At 32.5% G+C, this 21,523-nt stretch overlaps 2 protein-coding genes across 4 annotated transcripts in view; one reads left to right on the top strand and one right to left on the bottom strand.

The window, feature by feature from the left end:
* LOC130216386 (protein NLRC3-like) overlaps positions 1-21,523 on the top strand; it is a 229,101-nt gene that overhangs the window by 66,113 nt on the left and 141,465 nt on the right. The window contains exon 23 of one of the 2 annotated variants that reach the window (XR_008835795.1): positions 5,339-5,426. The exons of the other annotated variant lie outside the window; for it this stretch is intronic. The gene's annotated coding sequence lies outside the window, so the exon portion shown is untranslated. Of the gene's footprint in view, positions 1-5,338; positions 5,427-21,523 lie in introns of those variants that run through there. 2 annotated transcript variants of the gene reach the window in all.
* strip1 (striatin interacting protein 1) lies at positions 5,134-21,443 on the bottom strand. 2 transcript variants are annotated; one of them, XM_056448282.1, is made up of 21 exons: positions 21,308-21,443; positions 20,100-20,169; positions 19,905-19,979; positions 18,225-18,359; positions 17,376-17,496; positions 17,220-17,288; positions 16,401-16,507; positions 16,190-16,317; positions 15,588-15,770; positions 13,180-13,400; positions 13,039-13,104; positions 12,894-12,957; positions 11,094-11,165; positions 10,942-11,016; positions 9,650-9,747; positions 7,758-7,884; positions 7,158-7,258; positions 6,943-7,009; positions 6,070-6,174; positions 5,789-5,993; positions 5,134-5,657 (listed from the first exon to the last, which is right to left on the bottom strand). In XM_056448282.1, the coding sequence occupies exons 1-21, from the start codon at positions 21,410-21,412 to the stop codon at positions 5,407-5,409; spliced, it is 2,445 nt and encodes an 814-aa protein (XP_056304257.1). In that variant the 5' UTR covers positions 21,413-21,443; the 3' UTR covers positions 5,134-5,406. The 2 variants fall into 2 exon arrangements, with proteins under 2 accessions (XP_056304257.1, XP_056304258.1); XM_056448283.1 differs by having other exon boundaries at positions 5,134-5,654.

The raw sequence follows: 21,523 nt of genomic DNA, 5'->3' as shown, positions 1-21,523 counted from the left end.
CTTCATCCACATACATTTATTCCTTCATCCACATACATTCATCCACATACATTTATTCATTCATCCACATACATTTATTCATTCATACACATACATTTATTCATTCATCCACATACATTTATACATTCATCCATTCATCCACATACATTTATTCATTCATCCACACACATTTATTCATTCATCCACACACATTTATTCATTCATCCACACACATTTATTCATTCATACACACACATTTATTCATTCATACACATACATTTTTTCATTCATACACATACATTTATTCATTCACCCACATACATTTATACATTCATCCACATACATTCATCCACATACATTTATTCATTCAGCCACATACATTTATTCATACATACATACACATACATTTATTCATTCATCCACATACATTTATTCATTCATACACATACATTTATTCATTCATCCACATACATTTATTCATTCATACACATACATTTATACATTCATCCACATACATTCATCCACATACATTTATTCATTCATACATTCATTCACATACATTTATTCATTCATACACATACATTTATTCATTCATACACATACATTTATACATTCATCCACATACATTTATTCATTCATACACATACATTTATTCATTCATACACATACATTTATACATTCATCCACATACATTTATTCATTCATACACATACATTTATACTTTGATCCACATACGTTTATTCATTCATACACATACATTTATACATTCATCCACATACATTCATCCACATACGTTTATTCATTCATCCACATACGTTTATTCATTCATCCACATACGTTTATACATTCACCCACATACATTTATTCATTCACCCACATACATTTATTCATTCATCCACATACGTTTATACATTCATCCACATATGTTTATTCATTCCTACACATACATTTATTCATTCATCCACATACATTTATACATTCATCCACATACATTTATACATTCATCCACATACATTTATTCATTCATACACATACATTTATTCATTCATCCACATACATTTATTCATTCATCCACATACATTTATTCATTCATCCACATACATTTATTCATTCATCCACATACATTCATTCATTCATCCACATACATTCATTCATTCATACAGATACATTTATTCATTCATCCACATACATTTATTCATTCATCCACATACATTTATACATTCATCCACATACATTTATTCATTCATCCACATACATTTATTCATTCACCCACATACATTTATACATTCATCCACATACATTCATCCACATACATTTATTCATTCATCCACATACATTTATTCATTCATCCACATACATTTATTCATTCATACACATACATTTATTCCTTCATCCACATACATTTATTCATTCATACACATACATTTATTCATTCATCCACATACATTTATTCATTCATCCACATACATTTATTCATTCATCCACATACATTTATTCATTCATCCACATACATTCATTCATTCATCCACATACATTCATTCATTCATACAGATACATTTATTCATTCATCCACATACATTTATTCATTCATCCACATACATTTATACATTCATCCACATACATTTATTCATTCATCCACATACATTTATTCATTCACCCACATACATTTATACATTCATCCACATACATTCATCCACATACATTTATTCATTCATCCACATACATTTATTCATTCATCCACATACATTTATTCATTCATACACATACATTTATTCCTTCATCCACATACATTTATTCCTTCATCCACATACATTCATCCACATACATTTATTCATTCATCCACATACATTTATTCATTCATACACATACATTTATTCATTCATCCACATACATTTATACATTCATCCATTCATCCACATACATTTATTCATTCATCCACACACATTTATTCATTCATCCACACACATTTATTCATTCATCCACACACATTTATTCATTCATCCACACACATTTATTCATTCATACACACACATTTATTCATTCATACACATACATTTTTTCATTCATACACATACATTTATTCATTCACCCACATACATTTATACATTCATCCACATACATTCATCCACATACATTTATTCATTCAGCCACATACATTTATTCATACATACATACACATACATTTATTCATTCATCCACATACATTTATTCATTCATACACATACATTTATTCATTCATCCACATACATTTATTCATTCATACACATACATTTATACATTCATCCACATACATTCATCCACATACATTTATTCATTCATACATTCATTCACATACATTTATTCATTCATACACATACATTTATTCATTCATACACATACATTTATACATTCATCCACATACATTTATTCATTCATACACATACATTTATTCATTCATACACATACATTTATACATTCATCCACATACATTTATTCATTCATACACATACATTTATACTTTGATCCACATACGTTTATTCATTCATACACATACATTTATACATTCATCCACATACATTCATCCACATACGTTTATTCATTCATCCACATACGTTTATTCATTCATCCACATACGTTTATACATTCACCCACATACATTTATTCATTCACCCACATACATTTATTCATTCATCCACATACGTTTATACATTCATCCACATACGTTTATTCATTCCTACACATACATTTATTCATTCATCCACATACATTTATACATTCATCCACATACATTTATACATTCATCCACATACATTTATTCATTCATACACATACATTTATTCATTCATCCACATACATTTATTCATTCATCCACATACATTTATTCATTCATCCACATACATTTATTCATTCATCCACATACATTCATTCATTCATCCACATACATTCATTCATTCATACAGATACATTTATTCATTCATCCACATACATTTATTCATTCACCCACATACATTTATACATTCATCCACATACATTTATTCATTCATCCACATACATTTATTCATTCACCCACATACATTTATACATTCATCCACATACATTCATCCACATACATTTATTCATTCATCCACATACATTTATTCATTCATCCACATACATTTATTCCTTCATCCACATACATTTATTCCTTCATCCACATACATTCATCCACATACATTTATTCATTCATCCACATACATTTATTCATTCATACACATACATTTATTCATTCATCCACATACATTTATACATTCATCCATTCATCCACATACATTTATTCATTCATCCACACACATTTATTCATTCATCCACACACATTTATTCATTCATCCACACACATTTATTCATTCATCCACACACATTTATTCATTCATACACATACATTTATTCATTCATACACATACATTTATTCATTCACCCACATACATTTATACATTCATCCACATACATTCATCCACATACATTTATTCATTCATCCACATACATTTATTCATTCATACACATACATTTATTCATTCATACACATACATTTATTCATTCATACACATACATTTATACATTCATCCACATACATTCATCCACATACATTTATTCATTCATACATTCATTCACATACATTTATTCATTCATACACATACATTTATTCATTCATACACATACATTTATACATTCATCCACATACATTTATTCATTCATACACATACATTTATACATTCATCCACATACATTTATTCATTCATACACATACATTTATACTTTGATCCACATACGTTTATTCATTCATACACATACATTTATACATTCATCCACATACATTCATCCACATACGTTTATTCATTCATCCACATACGTTTATTCATTCATCCACATACGTTTATTCATTCATCCACATACGTTTATACATTCACCCACATACATTTATACATTCACCCACATACATTTATTCATTCACCCACATACATTTATTCATTCATCCACATACGTTTATACATTCATCCACATATGTTTATTCATTCCTACACATACATTTATTCATTCATCCACATACATTTATACATTCATCCACATACATTTATACATTCATCCACATACATTTATTCATTCATACACATACATTTATTCATTCACCCACATACATTTATACATTCATCCACATACATTCATCCACATACATTTATTCATTCATACATTCATTCACATACATTTATTCATTCATACACATACATTTATTCATTCATACACATACATTTATACATTCATCCACATACATTTATTCATTCATACACATACATTTATTCATTCACCCACATACATTTATACATTCATCCACATACATTTATTCATTCATACATTCATTCACATACATTTATTCATTCATACACATACATTTATTCATTCATACACATACATTTATACATTCATCCACATACATTTATTCATTCATACACATACATTTATTCATTCATACACATACATTTATACATTCATCCACATACATTTATTCATTCATACACATACATTTATTCATTCATCCACATACATTTATTCATTCATACACATACATTTATACATTCATCCACATACATTTATTCATTCATACATTCATCCACATACATTTATTCATTCATACACATACATTTATTCATTCATACACATACATTTATACATTCATCCACATACATTTATTCATTCATACACATACATTTATTCATTCATACACATACGTTTATTCATTCATACACATACATTTATTCATTCATCCACATTCATTCATGTTTTATATTCATTTGTTTGCATGTTTTTGTTCTTGATAAATTAATATTTATTTATGCATGTTCACATTCATAAATACATTTTTCATGTTTATATTCATTTATACATTCTTGCATGCATACATTTATATCCACTCATACTATTTATATACATGCATGTTCATAAATACATCCATACCTTTTTATATATTCATGTTTAATCCTTCCTGCATGCATTCATACATTTCTATACATTCATGCTTGGTTATTCATTCTTGCATACATTCAGTCATTCTTGAAAAAATAGTGTCTTAAGCAAGAATTCTGACCTAATTTTGGCAATAAAAAAAAGTAATAATAACGACAATCAATCAAGTTCAGATAAGAATAAGATTGTATTGCATTTAATACTTCTATGTGAAGCCATACAATGAAAAACACATCAAAACACTCATACAGGATAATTACAGTCTTTCACAATAACATCAGGTTTAATATTCAGGTACAGATCATATTCAAAAGCAGCAAAAATAATAACAATAAACCTAAAAAAAGAGCTGCAGGTTTAATACAGATGTGCTGTTATTTTACAGAGTCAGCAACTGGTCCCCGGTTCTGGACTCTAGCAAGCGTAGTGTTGTTGATGTAGTGAAGGTTATTTTCACTGAAGAAGCTCCTCCCAGGAAATGGGTTTGGAAAAGACCTCGCGCTCCAGCCAGAGGTCATAGTTCATCTGGAAGTCTTCAGGAAGATCAATCCTCTGTCCCAGAACACTCTGCAGACAATTGTCCACCGGGAGGAACTCTGGGTTGCTCTGGTTCTTGTCGTAGCGGCGGCTGTTGAAGCGCTCAATGTTTGCTCGCAGGGCACATTCTTCTGCCTGGAAATCCCATGGCCGAGCATCCAGATCTGCTGTCAGAAATAGAGGACATGTTCATTAATCTAGGCCCTACGCAGATAGAATCCAGTCAGCTAAATGCATTATATAGTGAAGATTATAGATTATATAGTGAATTTTTTTTTTTTTTTTACTGCCGACTCACCGTTTCCATAAGCCCAGTCATCATTGAGTCGGTGACGCACTTTCTGGTAAATGGCTGACATGGTTTTCATGTTGCTCTTCCTCCACTGGCGGCCCAGATACTTGGTCTGCACTTTGAGCAGCTTGAGCACATAGAGCTGCATCATGGCCTGCTTGACCTTCAGCGCCCTCTTCAGGATGGGAGCCGATTTGAACACCACCAACATCTAGAAGACAGCAAAACTGGAGGTGAGCGCTCTGTTGAGGACCATGAGATGTTTTTGCTCCTCCTCTGGGTCTTACCATGGTCCTGGAGTGCTTCCATTTGGTGAGTTTGTTCAGGATGCGCAAGAGATTAATACAGGAGAACAAATTCCTCCAGCAGAACTGATTATTATCACCAGCTTCCTGTCATCAAGACATAGCAAACAGCTCAAAAACATATACATTAGCAGGGTTTATGAGGGTAAATGCATTTTTTACAAATAAGGTAAAAAAAAAAAATCAAAGGGAAAACACTGATCTAAATAAATGTTATGTATATTAAGACTGAATACATCTGATTTCTACTTGAGTATGTTTTTTTACCTTCAGATCAGAGACATAGAAATATGAGGCTGTCTTCTTGATATAAATACTTGCTATGAAGTATTGTTTTAGATCAAACAGGTTTATATTTGCAAAACTGCCTTATAGTGATGTTAGATAATACGATTAAAATAGCTGCACACCTCTAATTAACCAGTCTCTGGACGGTGCTATACACTGCCACTAGATGGTGCCACTAACTACACTATTATTGTATCACAGACGTAACCAATTGGGGAAATCTGTAAATATAAAGTTCAATCACCAGCCTGACCATCATCAGTGCAGAAAATACACTTATGCTTCACCCTAAAATGAACCACGAGAAAACAATTCCTCAGGAAAATTATTTTTAAAATGCCATGATTCTATGAATTTAAGACTATTTAAGGCCTTAATTCATAGAAAAGCTATAAAAGACTTTAAGTGTGCCCACTGAAGCTTTTTTTTTGAGCTGAGTATTTGTTTTCTGTTGTTGTCACTTTTAAGCTAGTCCTCCAATCAGAGTGGAGGCGGGACAATATCACAACTGTCAACAAATAATATGCTAAAGACTTGTAATTAGTCATACTGAGGTCTTTTTCTTACCAGACTCTCCGCTGTGAGTTCTGGAAGCTCATGAATGACACAATGAGGGAAATCCAGAGCTGAGATACTGCAGAAGAGATGACAGACATACTTACCCATAATGCATCACATGAAAAAATTAAATAAATAAATAACAGTGGTTTAAAGAAGTGCAGACTTCATCTGGATTATTTTGGACCAGTGAATGTTTTAGAGGTTTGGAAAAAAGGTTTCACCTGTTTTTAGCAGTGATGTAGGACATGATGTTCTGGTTGAAGAACTTCAGGATCAGTGGGATACAGTTGGCAAACACCAGATGCTGTGCCATGTACTCAAACTGCAGAACAAATCAGGAATCAGTTTGCTTTTACAGCTCATTTACTAATATTGTGAAGCCCAATTATCACAAATTTTGTAAGATTTATCAAAAAATTTGCTATTTATAACTTTTACAAACAAGCTCATAGCACACTGCCTTAAGTAATGTGAGTATGTACAGTTGAAGTCAGAATTATTAGCTCCCCCTTTAAATGTTAGGGTCAAAATTATTAGTGCCTTTAAGCTTTTTATATTCATTTTCAATAGTCTACAGAACAAACCATCAGTATACAATAACTTGCCTAAATACCCTATCCTGACTAGTTAACCTAATTAACCTACTTCAGCCTTTAAATGTCAATTTAAGCTGTATAGAAGTGTCTTGAAAAATATCTAGTCAAATATTATTTACTGTCATCATGGCGAAGATAAAATAAATCAGTAATTAGGGATGAGTTATTAAACTTATGATTAGAAATGTGTTGAGGGGGGGCTAGTAATTCTGACTTCAACAGTACCTGATAGACGTGGTTGAGTTTGAAGTGTTTCAGCAGCAGCAGCAGAATGGCTGAAATGGCTTTGACGATGATTTCTTTATGGCGATTCACATCTACACCCAACTTCATACTCTGAAGAACCGTAGTGCTGAAGAGAAACAAACAGAAAGAGTGTCAAAGTAAAGGTGTGCTTATTATGGAGTGAACTTTTGCCACCAAACACAAAGTCCACTTTCTACTAAAATGCCCACAGGATTTCACAGAGCAACAATAAGTGTACACAACTTAAGAAATGCCTGCAAAATGTGGTAATCACAGTTTAGTGCGATTTTTAGTTTACAGGAAAAAAAAAACACCAAATAAAGTACGTTTTCTACTGAATTTTACCCAACAATAATATTTAGTAATAACGAGTATATGAAAATTGGTAATAATTTGATTTAGTTTGGGCAATTTAGTGACATTTAACTCAGTTTTAGAACAAATTTACAATTAAAATAAAAAGTTAAATGTAAACAAAAATGCTGAATTGGATTTTTCAATTCCACGTCGTGGCATTTTCATTTAGAATGTAAATTTAATGAACAGGTTGCAGCTGGAAGGGCATCCACTGCGTAAAACATATGCTGGATAAGTTGGCGGTTCATTCCACTGTGGCAACCCCAGATTAATGGGATTAAGCCGAAAAGAAAAATGAATGAATGAAATGAACAGAATAGTTAACTATACAGACATAACAAATACATTAACTATAGCTAAATGAATATAAGAAATTGCAATTACAAGAAATACAACTAATTACAAATATTAGAAAACAATTTGTAGCCATTCACTTGAAGTATATTAATGTATATGATCAGACACAAGTATTTCATAGAAAATGTATAGAATATTAATAACCTGAGGATATTTTTGCAGCATCTTATGACACCAGCTTACTGTTGCTCTGGCAACACAGAAGAGCTTAGGAGAGGGTTTGTGTTTAGATGACTCACTGATTCAGCATCAAACAGACCCTGGCTGTTTTTCAATTCTAAGAACGTAGAGAGCAGACTTGCGCTCTTGTGGAGACAGGTCTTGCCAGGTGTCCTCGGAAGAACGAACTCGGGAGACCACGAGAACACTGAACGCGTCCTGTGAGGAATGCGATGCTGTGTTCTTCCTGATGGTCACGTGACCTTCGCACGTTTTAAATGGTAAATTATTTAAACCCTACAGCATTCATACAATGATTTATTGTTTCCCCCTTTTAAAAATATATACTATGCGAGTTTAATACTAATTTCAGCAAACAAACACCCTTAATGTGTTTATTCCTTTATCAAGATAACCATGGTCATTTTTACTCTTACCGTTTCATTTAGGGAAACTCCTGAGATAAATAAGTTATATCTCTGAACTTTAATAATAAATCTAAATAAAATGCTGCGCTTCCCACCTCCAGTAGCAATGACTTCTGGGACTTCCAGAGCGAGTTCGGTGCTCAAGTCTGCATCGTTGAAGATCACATCCGGGAAGTTTCAGGTGTCCTCTGTTCTTGCTGTTTTGAGTATTGGAACTGAGTTTTGGCAGCTGATGATGACGTTACACGAGAACACGAGGACGAAAGATGGCTGAAGAACGCATGTTGAGAAACAGCCACAAACTCTGAATCAGAGTGACTCTTTTAAATGCAGTCGCTTGACTCAGATCATTAGATAGTCGGTTCAATTTAAAAATCATTCACAGAAATCTATTATTTTAATGTATTTCCCTCAGCATCTGTGTATTGATACACATCTTGTTTCTTGTGTGGGTTTTTTTAATATTTAATAAAACTTTACATCATATTATTTGGGTAAATGTGACTTAGGCTACTAGATGATCCGTGTTTTGTTAATAAAAAATTGAAATACAATAAAAAGCACTCTTACGGCATTTCCTCAGGCAGAACATCAGCCAGGATGTTGATGGAGTCAGTCTTGGCTTTGGATGTAGGAGCTGCAGCTAACAAGATCTTGAGGAGAGCGATCTGAACACAGAAACATGAGAATGAGGGGTGAAGAATTCATAATGTTTGCAGTTATAATAAAACCATATTAAAAAATGTTTACGCCACAAGGGCTATGTGCACTGTTGTCAGTACATATTCTGGATGTCTCCCTTTTCTGACCCACTCACGTCAGGTTTTAGAGTCTCTTCTAATGTTCTGATAAGTTGATTCAGGTGTGTTTGATTTGCGAGAGGTTGAAAATGTGTACTGTTGCTGTGCTTTTAAGAACAGGGTTGGGAAACATTGAATTACACTACAGATGTAACTACACTGTGGTCATGTGATGTGAGAATGTCAGTCTATAGAAGCATCAGGTTATGGATATTTTTAGACAGTTATGATGTCCTATGTATATTTAATAGAGTTATATTGTGTAGTCCTATAATGCACTTTTGATTTTCACTTGCACTTTCGCTTTTAATAACGCTGGTCAACAGCGCCATCAAGCGGCGGAATGTGGAGATATATTGAGCTAACAGTATTCCTAAAGGGACAGTTCAACAAAAACTGACCATTTTCATTACTTACTCTTGTCACAAAACAGTTTCTTTTTTCTGTTGAACACTAAAGAAGATATTTTGAAAAAAGTTGGAAACCTGTATTTGTTTTTTCCTACTATAGAAGTAAATAGTTACAGGTTTCCAACATTTTTCAAAATACATTATTTTGTGTTCAACAGAAGAAAAAAACTCAGTTTACCAAACAAGTTTGGAGAGTAAACAGTGAGTAAATGTTCATTTTTGTATGAACTATCTCTTGTTTTTACACAAATTATTGGTGAAATTAATTATTGCTGATGCAAAGTAATAATTTTAATCATCTTCTGTTTTAATTTCATCATATTAGTAGATGAAAACTTTGCACAAACTGTCAACCTCTTTGATTTAACATTATTTAGAGGACTAACAGGATCAACAGCTAAAATCTTTCATTTTAGGAAGCTAGATATTAATTTCCCAACCCTGTTGCAGGAGGCACAGCAACAGTACATATTTTGGATGTCTGAATTACACTACAGTTGATTATTGCGCTGGTCATACTAAATAATGTTTTATTTATTGTCTTTTGTTGAGTAAACATTGAATCGTAATTGCAATATTGGTCAAAAATATTGACAATTTCTACAATTGTCCAGCTCTGGAGATAACAGCTGAAATGCAGTGTGTGTCTTACCATGTACTGTGGTAAACTGGGTAAAATGCCCTGATAGAGAAGCTCTGTGGCGCACAGCTCCAGCTCCTCCTCACCCTGAAAATGAACACAGTGTTGGTTACTCTTGATCAGATGTGGTTGACCGAGTGTAATGGAGTATAATGGAGACTCACGCCAGACAGAGGCGTCTTCTGAAACTCCTCTTCTTTAGCAATCTGGACCTCAGCGATGGACACGTACTTGTGCTGAAACACACACAATGTAGATTTTAATAGAAAACTATTGCATTTCAGTAGAGCAACATATGAATATATACACAGGAATGTATGATTTTACTATGGTGAAGATGTTTAAAAGGTAAAGTCTAGATCAGATACGTGGCCGGCCGGAAGTGTGATATGCACATCAATATAGCAGCATTTTTATGACACTGTATAACAATAATTAATATTTCTACAGTACTGTGATAGTTGGGGTGGGGGTAGGCATTTTAAAAAAAATTGGGTAATTTAATAGATAACATAATAATACTCAGTACAGCTACTGTTTTTACACAACTGTGAAGGTTGGGTTTAGGGTTGGGGTAGGGGTAGACGTTAATAAAATACAATAAATGGAAAATTTAATAGAGGACATAAATAATACTCAGTACAGCTACTGTTTTTACACAACTGTGACGGTTGGGGTAGGGGTAGATGGTTAAAAAAAAATACAATTTATTAGGTAATTTAATAAATAACATAAATAATACTCAGTTGAGCTACTGTTTTTACCTTACTGTGATGGTTGGGTTTAGGGTTGGGGTAGGGGTAGATGTTAATAAAATACAATAAATTGGAAATTGAATAAATAATATAAATCTCGTTAACTTCTGGCCGCAACCATTTCTGATCTAGGATCAACCTGTGTAAAACCCACAGCATATGTCAGTTTGCTGAAATGAATTACTGCTTTTATAAAATGGTGAACAAGGGAATTTAATAGGGCTGAACAATATATCGTTTGAGCATTGATATCACAAAGTGAGTATCTGCAATAGTCATATCGCAAGATTACATTATTTATTAAAAGAAAAATATATTCATATAAATAATGATTAAAAGATAGTAATATATATATATATTTTTTTATTATTATTTGTTATTTTACATTCGATTGTTCAATTACTGTACTTGAATACTGTTAGACTCCCCCAAAAAACAAAGTTCAAATCATTCGGTGTAATTATATTTACTGTATATCGCAATATACATATATACATCACGGCTAAAAAAATATCGCTATGTCAGATTTTTCATGCAGCCACAGAATGTAACGTTAATAAAATAATTATTGACAAAGAGAAACACAGATGTAATATTATGCATTAGCCTTAAAAATTAAACAGTTAGCTCATTAAACTATACACTGATCTATGAACATAGTTTTTTAAAAATAATTTAAAACATTTAAATTTTACATTTTAAATGGGAAATTTGGTTGTTTATATTATTAAAAAGATTGTATTATATTGTAAATGAATACTATATAATAATGTATATTAATACTTAATATTTCTATTTAAAATACAAGAAAACATTCATTAGTCTTACAAAGTAAAGCATGAATTATGAATATTTGATATGACCTCATTTTAAATATTAAATTATTATTACATATTATGGTATAAAAAAACCTCAAATTATATATGATAATTATAATTATTTTATTATTTATTTGATATATTTTATGTTACTTACCTATATAACATTATAATAATAAAATAATAATATAAAATATTTTTTCATTCAATTTTTATAAATTCATTTATGTACATATAATTTAATTCCATATAATTATTATTTTATTTTGGTTTTAAAATGTCAACGTAAAATCAAAATTGGTCAAAAGAATAATCTAAACATACATGAATTATTCATGAGCAGGGGTGGAGTTATGTCAATCAGTCAACGTTAAGGTGAATGGCTTTTTACCTGTTTGAGAGTCTTGATGCTTTCGTGTATGGGCCTGGGTAAACCGACCACAGTATCTGTATCACTGCAACACAAATACACACACACTCAATCATCACTGCAGCTCTCAGCAAATAAACAATCCAGCATCAGGAGACAAACTCACTTCCCCAGCGTGTAACCGATGAATTTACTCCTGCTGGACTCCAGGAAGCTCTCGATGTCTTTCTCCCTGTTAAAAGCAAACAGATATGAGTTTGCACTTGAGGAAAGCATCAGCTGAAGCACACTAAACTGAAATAAGTACCTGACTTTAGGAGCCCAGGGCAGGCCTTTAGGGAAACACACTCTCTCTGTAGGCGGATGAGGGATGGGCGGAGGCATGACCTCATCACGCTCCAGAGGGAAAGGCTCCGCCTCCAGAGAGTTGTCATTATCATCGTTTTCCTCCTCGTCTTCATGAGAATCATCCGCCTTATATGGATCCTTCTCATTAAATGTGTCCAGATTGTCTTGCTTTATGAGAGCCTGAAGAAAAAAAAGTGTAAATATTTTTATTTTTATTCATAACTAGTGCTGTGAAGTGATACAACACATCCAGAATAAAAGTTTGTTTTTTGATGTCAATATTTATTCATTCATTCATTTTCTTTTCAGCTTAGTCCTTTTATTAAGGATATCCAGCATATGTTTTACGCAGCGGATGGCCTTCCAGCTGCAACTCATCACTGGGAAACGCCCATACACTCTCATATGCTATGGACAATTTTAGCTTACCCAATTCACCTACAGCACATGTGTTTGGACTTGTGGGGGAAACTGGAGCACCCGGTGGAAACCCACACCAACACGGGAAGAACATGCAAACTCCACACAGAAATGTCAACTGATTCAGCCGTGGCTCGAATAAGCGACCTTCTTGCTGTGAGACGACAGCGCTACCCACTGCACCACCACGCTGCCCTCTATATTTATTATGTAACTATTATTATTAACATATTTTTGTATTTTATACATAAAGTTCAGTGCTTCCCACAGGATTAAAATATATTTGCGGTGGTGGCCGGATTGAAACACAGCATTTTTACCCATATCACATAAATTGTTAACTATATGCTAACAAGCCAAATATAATTTAAGTTTTGATAATAATTGTATTTATTATGACACAGTTTCTTTTTTAATGGGTTAAAGTAAAAAAAAAAAGACTGAAATAAAAATAAATACTTTTATGCTATTCAGGAGTCATGTGCACACACTGACAGGTCAAATCTGCTTCTCTCTTTCAAGTTCAAAGCAAACTTGAATGCCAAAGCATTTTAGATATGTATATAAAAAAGCCTGTGTATTATATTAACATCATCAAATTAATAAAATAATCAGCAAGTGAGAAATAAATGACAGAAAAGTTCATAAAAACAGACAATATCTCCAAAATATTATCCAAATTGCAAGATTAAAACAGGCAGATTTTTTAAAATAAGGCAAAAACATTTATTAAACATTACTAATGGCGTACATATATTATACAGCCAGCTTAGATGTCATTTCGTCTTGTTTTTCTGGGTCGTTTATATTAATAAATATTATTTACTTTTTATCTTGGCTTTGTGTGCGCTGTCAGCTGTGAAACCAGGCGGAAAGTATTCTTTAATAAAAGAGTAAAGCAAAAATGCACACAAGCTTTAGAAAGCGAAAGCTAAAGTTTAATCCCAGACTTTTTATGTTTACATTTCACGAGATTACGGCCTAATTTTTTACATCCCCAAAAGGCACATCTCTGTGAGTCTGAAGAGCACATGAAATAGAATCAAACTGGTAAATGAGAGAAGATTTTCCACTACTTAATCGCGGATGTTTGGTTGTATTGAGCGAATACAAAAAGTGAAAAGGATGTTAATAATAGTAAAATAAATGTGTCACTAAATAAACCGTTAATATACCTGAGCGGCTATTTAAATATAAGTCTATGTGTGGGAAGCACTGCAGTTGAAGTAAAAATTATTTACCCTCATGTGAATTTTCTTTTTCAAATATTTCCCAAATGTTTCATAATGCAGGGAATTTTTCACAGTATTTCCTATAATATTTTTTTCTTCTGGAGGAAGTCTTATTTGCTTTATTTTGGCTAGAATAAAAGCAGTTTTTTTCCATTTTAAGGTCAATATTAATAGACCTTAATTTTCAATTGTCAACAAAACAAACCACTATTATAGAATGGCTTGCTTAATTAACCTAGTTAATCCTTTAAATGTCACTTTAAGCTGTATAGAAGTGTCTTGAAAAATATCTGGTAAAATGTTATTTACTGTCATCATGACAACGATAAAATAAATCAGTTATGAGAAATGAGTTATTAAAACTATTATGATTAGAAATGTGCTGAAAAAAAATCATTCTGTTAAACAGAGATTGGGGGATAAAATTTAGAAGAGGGCTAAAAATTCTGACTTCAACTTTGTATATATACAATTACATTACAAATATTTACTTATTACAATATTTATATAAAATAGCCATTATATATAATTATCTTACAAATAAATATAAATAAACATGTCCTCAAATATAAACATGCAGGTTTGTATTTACATATAATTAACAAATATACATTGTAAACACACATATTATGTAAATACAGACGTATATTTCGGATGCGATGACTTGTTTCCCAGCACTATTAATTGCTTTATGAAATGTTTGTGATGTGGTGACCTTGTGTTCTCTCCTGGCACGTCTCTGTTGTTGTTCGATGAGGTCAGAGGCAGACGCGGGTGGAGACGCGGCCCTCATGCTCCGCACCACCCGAATGCTGTCCTCCGGCAGAGGAGGGAGACCCAGAGCTGCCCGTCTAGAGATCTTACAGGACTGCAACTGCTCGAACCCTCCCAGAGTGAACTGTGAAGAAGAAGCAAACACACAGATGAAGGAAATATATTAATATTACGCTAATTCGGTTTCAATGATTTTAAACGTCTTCATTTACAAATATCATGATATATTGTGGATGTATTCATGTTACATTTTAGTTGTATTTTCCTTTTCTGTTCTGAATATGCTAAAAGATTAAAAAAAATAAAATAAAACAGTGCAACTTTGACTTTGAAAATGCACTATATGCTTGTCTGCCTCATTCAATCATTAATTTTTTTCGGCTAAGTCCCTTTATTAATCTGGGGTCACCACAGCGGAATGAACCACCAACTTATCGACCATGTTTTTATACAGCAGATGCATAAAACCAGCTCTCAGGCAAAACAAGTCTGTCGGACTTAAAAATGAGCTAAACAAACACAGTAACAGCTCATGATTCTCACCAGGATGGTCTTCCAGAGCAGCAGTAAGACCTTCTTCATGGGGAAATGAGGTGCGTGGCCACTGCAGAACTTGGTCACCATCCCGAACAGCATAACAGAGACCGGCTCATGGTTATAGAGAGGAGAACCTGAAAGGATACGATTGAGCTATTTTATTCACTCAAACTGAAAAAATAAAGCATCATTTTCCAGATGTTGTTATGAAACTGACCAAGTTCAGACTTGAACGTTTCTCTGATGGTCCTCCACTCTGGGCTGTCTGTGGGTTCTTCACGCTGGATGGTTTCCACCATCAAATACATGATGTTTAGCAACACCCTAAAAACACACGCATGCACGGGTTTATGGACTAGGAATACCTCTTAAAAATATAAATAATAAAATAAATAATAAATGTATAAATAAAAAAGATTCCATTAATTAAAAACAAATTACAAATGCCAAATAAATAAATACTGCACACACTTACAGTTAATCTACTCAATCAACTTAAAATAATTAATAGTATAATAAAATGAATGACATGTATTTTCATTTATTTCAATTTTAAAACAAATGTTGAATCTTAATTAAATTAGTTTTCCCTCAAAGGATAAATGAATAAGTAATTTTACAAAATAAATACATTTTACAGATTTTTTATATTGTTCAAAAAATTATAGTGACTAAATATAATATAAAATGCATATAATAAAAGATATATTAACATATACATATCTTGTGTCAAAAAAAATACAAGTATACTTAGGTTTTAGGTAAATAAATTAAATACAATACAGCAAAAAATAGGTCTTTAAGTCCACAAAAATGAAATGGAAATGGTAAAACACATTTAAAAAAGTTTATAAATAACAAAAAATTATTTTACAGCAGAAAATTTTGCTGCTTAGAATATTAAATGTAACAAAAATAAATAAAGTTATATCAAAAAACAATGGCTTGATTTACATATTACAAACTATGTAAATCCCTATAATAAACATGCCTATCTAGTTGACTACTAGTTAGCACGTAACACATGGTGCTGTACCTGAGGTCGGTGCTGTCAGCCAATGAAATGGCAGGTTTCCTGACGGCACTGCTGCACGCTGCACTGTTACTGAAAGATAATAACACATATATGCATTATGTAAGCTCACAGATGTCTGATATGAATATTATATCTAATCTGTGCAGTTTATCTCACTCGATCTCCATGTTGAGGAGCTCCACCAGCGCAGTAAATGCTCCCACGTCCAGCAACAGGAAGACGTTATACCTCATCCAATGCTGAACCTCCAGTTCTGAAGAACACTCGCCGAATGTTCCTGAAAACACAACGTTCAAAGATCCTTAATGGAGGGCTTTCAATCGAATCAATATGAAAATACATTCCGAGGGCACACATTAGAAAAGCAAAAAAGCTCCACATCTCAAAAAATGAAGCTCAATATTTCAATTCAAGCTCAAAAACTTAAAGTGGTCTCCAAAAATAGCTAAATATTTTTATTTTATATTTTTTATTATTTTTTTGATATTTTTAAAAAAAGACTTAATATAATGTAAACGATTGTTCTTTCTGAAATATGTAGAAAACAAACACAACATTTCTATGTTATTAAAAAAAAATCAGCATTTATTTTGGGCCATGGAGGCCGCTGTTATTTTTGATGTAATCTGACTGCTCCCCCTACCGGTGCTCTATCTGTTCCTACAGTAAACGCAGCACAACTGGGGATACAAAATGCTAATATTAAGCTACATTGTGCCAATTTTGATTGTGATTTTCAGATGAACAGCACTAAAAAGAGACATGATGTATGTCTTTACTGCTTTCCCAGTGATAAGAAGAGAAAAGGCTGAGATGATGACTTTAAGGCTTTTAGTAAACTGCAGATAAACACTTAAAACTAAACATTGTAACATCAGTGTTTATACAATCTAATGAGTGAGAACTTAAATACTGGCTATCATGGAGCTGTGGTGTGTCAACTTTTGAGCTGTTTTTAATCAAATCAATGCAGGAATATGATGAAGATGATAAAGCGCAGTTCACCTTGAGCCATGTACAGGATGGCTCGGGCTACTTTTAAGCGGCGTTCTCTCCCGATCACTTCCAGTCCGTCCAGCAGACGCATGGCATGAGCTCTGCGCTGAACCGAATCCAGCTCGGTCCACTTCTGATCGGGCACTGCACAAAAAAACATTAGCTTTTCTGATTATTTCTATTCTGCTTTTTTACACTTCTTCAAATATAAGAATTGAAATTCTGTTGTTTGATTTATGAAAGTGCCCATATAAAGCTATTTTTAAATTTATTTTACAGTTAAATTTAAGACTATTTAAGACCTTTTTTGGACCATCATGAATACAATTTTAGACTTATATAGGGTAAATGCTAAGGATTGCTGTTTAATGGCCCAACAGAAACTTGCTCCATCAAAAAAACTAATTCTAGTTATTTTTTTAACCACATATTTTAAATAATGTGTCAAAACAAGAAGACCCTAGTTGTTTACATAGTAATTTTTTTCAACATAACTTGAAAAACAAACTTAAAAAAACTGAATCTGAAAATATGCACAACAGACTGTTAAAATATAAGTTATAAATAGAGTTTTGCTAAAAGATTTCTTGAGATGTATTGTTTAAATCGATTGGATAACTTTACATAAACATCAAAATTGAGACCCATTTAAAATAATTTAAGACCAACAAGCCAATATTTCAATGAATTTAATACTTAACGTGTTCCAAATCTTTAGTTTATGAAGATTATATAATCTGAAGAACGCGGAAAATGATTTCATTATTTCTTTATTAGGAGAAAAAAGAACTGATGTTTACTGGTTTCAAACATTTTTTCAAAATATCTTCACTTGCATCTAACAGAAACATAAACTCAAATAGGTTTAGAACAAGTGGAGGATTACGACAGACAAATTATTTTTCATTGGGTGGACTGTCCATTTAAATGTTTCCTGATTTTATAATTATTTAAAAATATTTTTGTTGTTCTACAACAGGTTCACATGCATGCGAGGTAAAAAAACAAAACACTTTCCCCCTCATCCACACACTACATCATCAGCTCTTTTCTCACAGTGTCTAAAAAAGTCAGTTATTTTAAACTCTACCTTTCTGAGAGTGATTTCTGCTCTGATTGGTCAAAAACAGTCTGTTAACAATTACAGCACATGTAGGAAATACATTAATTTATTTCAAACACCCATGACCATATGCGATTTTTCACTTTAGATGCTTTTTCAGCACTTGTAAATCCAGTAATATGAAAAGTAACCCTAGTGTAACATTTTTTTTTTTACCTAGCTTGGGTCCTCATGCAGTAAAGTACATGCAAAGTAGACTGGCTTTCATAGCACAGAAAACAGCATCTGTTAGACTTCAGCTACAACTTAACAACAACTACAGTGTTTGTGGGTAAAAATGCATGTTGTTTAAGGGCAGCCAATCACAACCATAATCTAGCAAACAGAAACAAGCTACTTGAAATTTTATCTGAAAAAACCTAACAGATGTTTTTTGCACACCAACTAACCAAGCCAAAGTTGCCATGAGCAGGAAACCCAAACTACATTAAATGATTTTGAGATTTTCTGATCACCTAGTAGCCAAAAAAGTATCTTATCTATACAAAACAATAATGACAACTGAATGTGCGTAACTATGAAACACTCAAACAATAATAAAAAATAAAAAAAAGATCAGCACTTACAATGAGTGTGGAAGTCTTCTTCGAAGCATTTTCTGTTGAGTAAAAACTCTGGTCCCTCTGTGTAACTGTATAACTCTGCAAACAGAATTTAATACAGAAGAATTAACATGTAATTTTAGACTAAATAATAATGAAGATAATGAAGGCTCTTGAGTTTTATGTGGCATTATTACAGTACACACAAGTAAATCAAACCTGATAATTCAGATGTCCATTTATCAGCATCTGAATATTCAAACTCCAGATCAGGAGCCTCGGATAAACCCTGAAAAACACAAACACAAAGTTGGTTTTATATCTGTGCATTTAAACTTTCTCCTTGATAATATAATTTCAGAAAAGTATTATTTGCAAATTCTAAATAGTGAAATGAAATCAATTGAGGTAAAGTTGGTTTTATATTCACAAATTCGTTCAGTGGCACACTCCTTATATTGTTTATCATGGTACACTGAATATTCGGTGTAAAATCAAATGCAAAATGAATTACACTGTTCACAGTCAATTAAATAGTGCTAATGTTGTACTTTGCTAGTCAGTGGCTGCTAATATGATTTCCCTATTTCCAATTTCCAAATGATACTTTTCAGAAAGAATATTATCAAGGGGAAAGTCCTAATGCACGAATATAAAAGCAACTTATTGAGGTAAAGTTGGTTTTATATTCATACATTCGTTGAGTGACAGCTCCATACATTCTTTATCATGGTACTTTGAATATTCGTACTGAAATCACATGTAAGTATGACTTCAAAACAACATTAGCACTATTTAATTGACTCTGAACAATGCTGTACTTTGATGGTTGTTGGCTGCCAATATGATTTTACTATTTAGAATTTTCATATAATACTTTTCTGAGATTATATTATTAATGAGAAAGACTGAATGTGCGAATATCAAACCAACTTTACCTCAATAAGCCACTTTACCCCAATGTGAAATCACATTAGCAGCCAACGACTATCAAAATACAACATTGTTTAACTTAGTCAATTAAATCGTAATAATCTTGTTTTGACGTCATTTTGTAAGTGATTTCACACCTAATATTCAAAGTACCATGGTAAACAATATAGGGAGTGTGTCACTGACCGAATATAAAACCAACTTCACCTCAATCACAACACAACAGATTTTGTTTGTCAATCATCAAACGCCTCTATCAGTAATGGACATTAACTGTTGATCATTTTAAAAGTTTTACTACTATACATTGGTTATATGTAATTAAATTAAATTCTTTGATTAATAATCCTCGTTTTATACTTCGAGCTTGTTTGTTTAATCAATTCTCTCATGTTTTGAATGTTGATGCTAACACTGCTCTGTCAAAACAGACCGCATCCGTTATACTGAATATACAGTCTAAAAGAACATAAACACATTTGTTTGACTCTTACCTCGGAGTCTTTCCTCTGGTTTCTGGTAAATTCGCCTCGCATTTTATTCGGCAGCATTTGATTTTGTTTCTGTTTGTTGTTAGCACATAAACCGACACCGTCCATCTCACACTCCACTTCCTGCTCCCGCTCGCCTCTCGCGTCACGCTGACACAAGTCTCGCGATGTTACAGATGGAAGCGTGAGCAGCCGCTAAATGACGCGATGTTCCAGACG

Source organism: Danio aesculapii, chromosome 22 (assembly GCF_903798145.1).
Source record: "Danio aesculapii chromosome 22, fDanAes4.1, whole genome shotgun sequence".
Lineage (NCBI taxonomy): Eukaryota > Metazoa > Chordata > Actinopteri > Cypriniformes > Danionidae > Danio > Danio aesculapii.
This window is presented reverse-complemented; position numbering and strand designations above follow the sequence as displayed.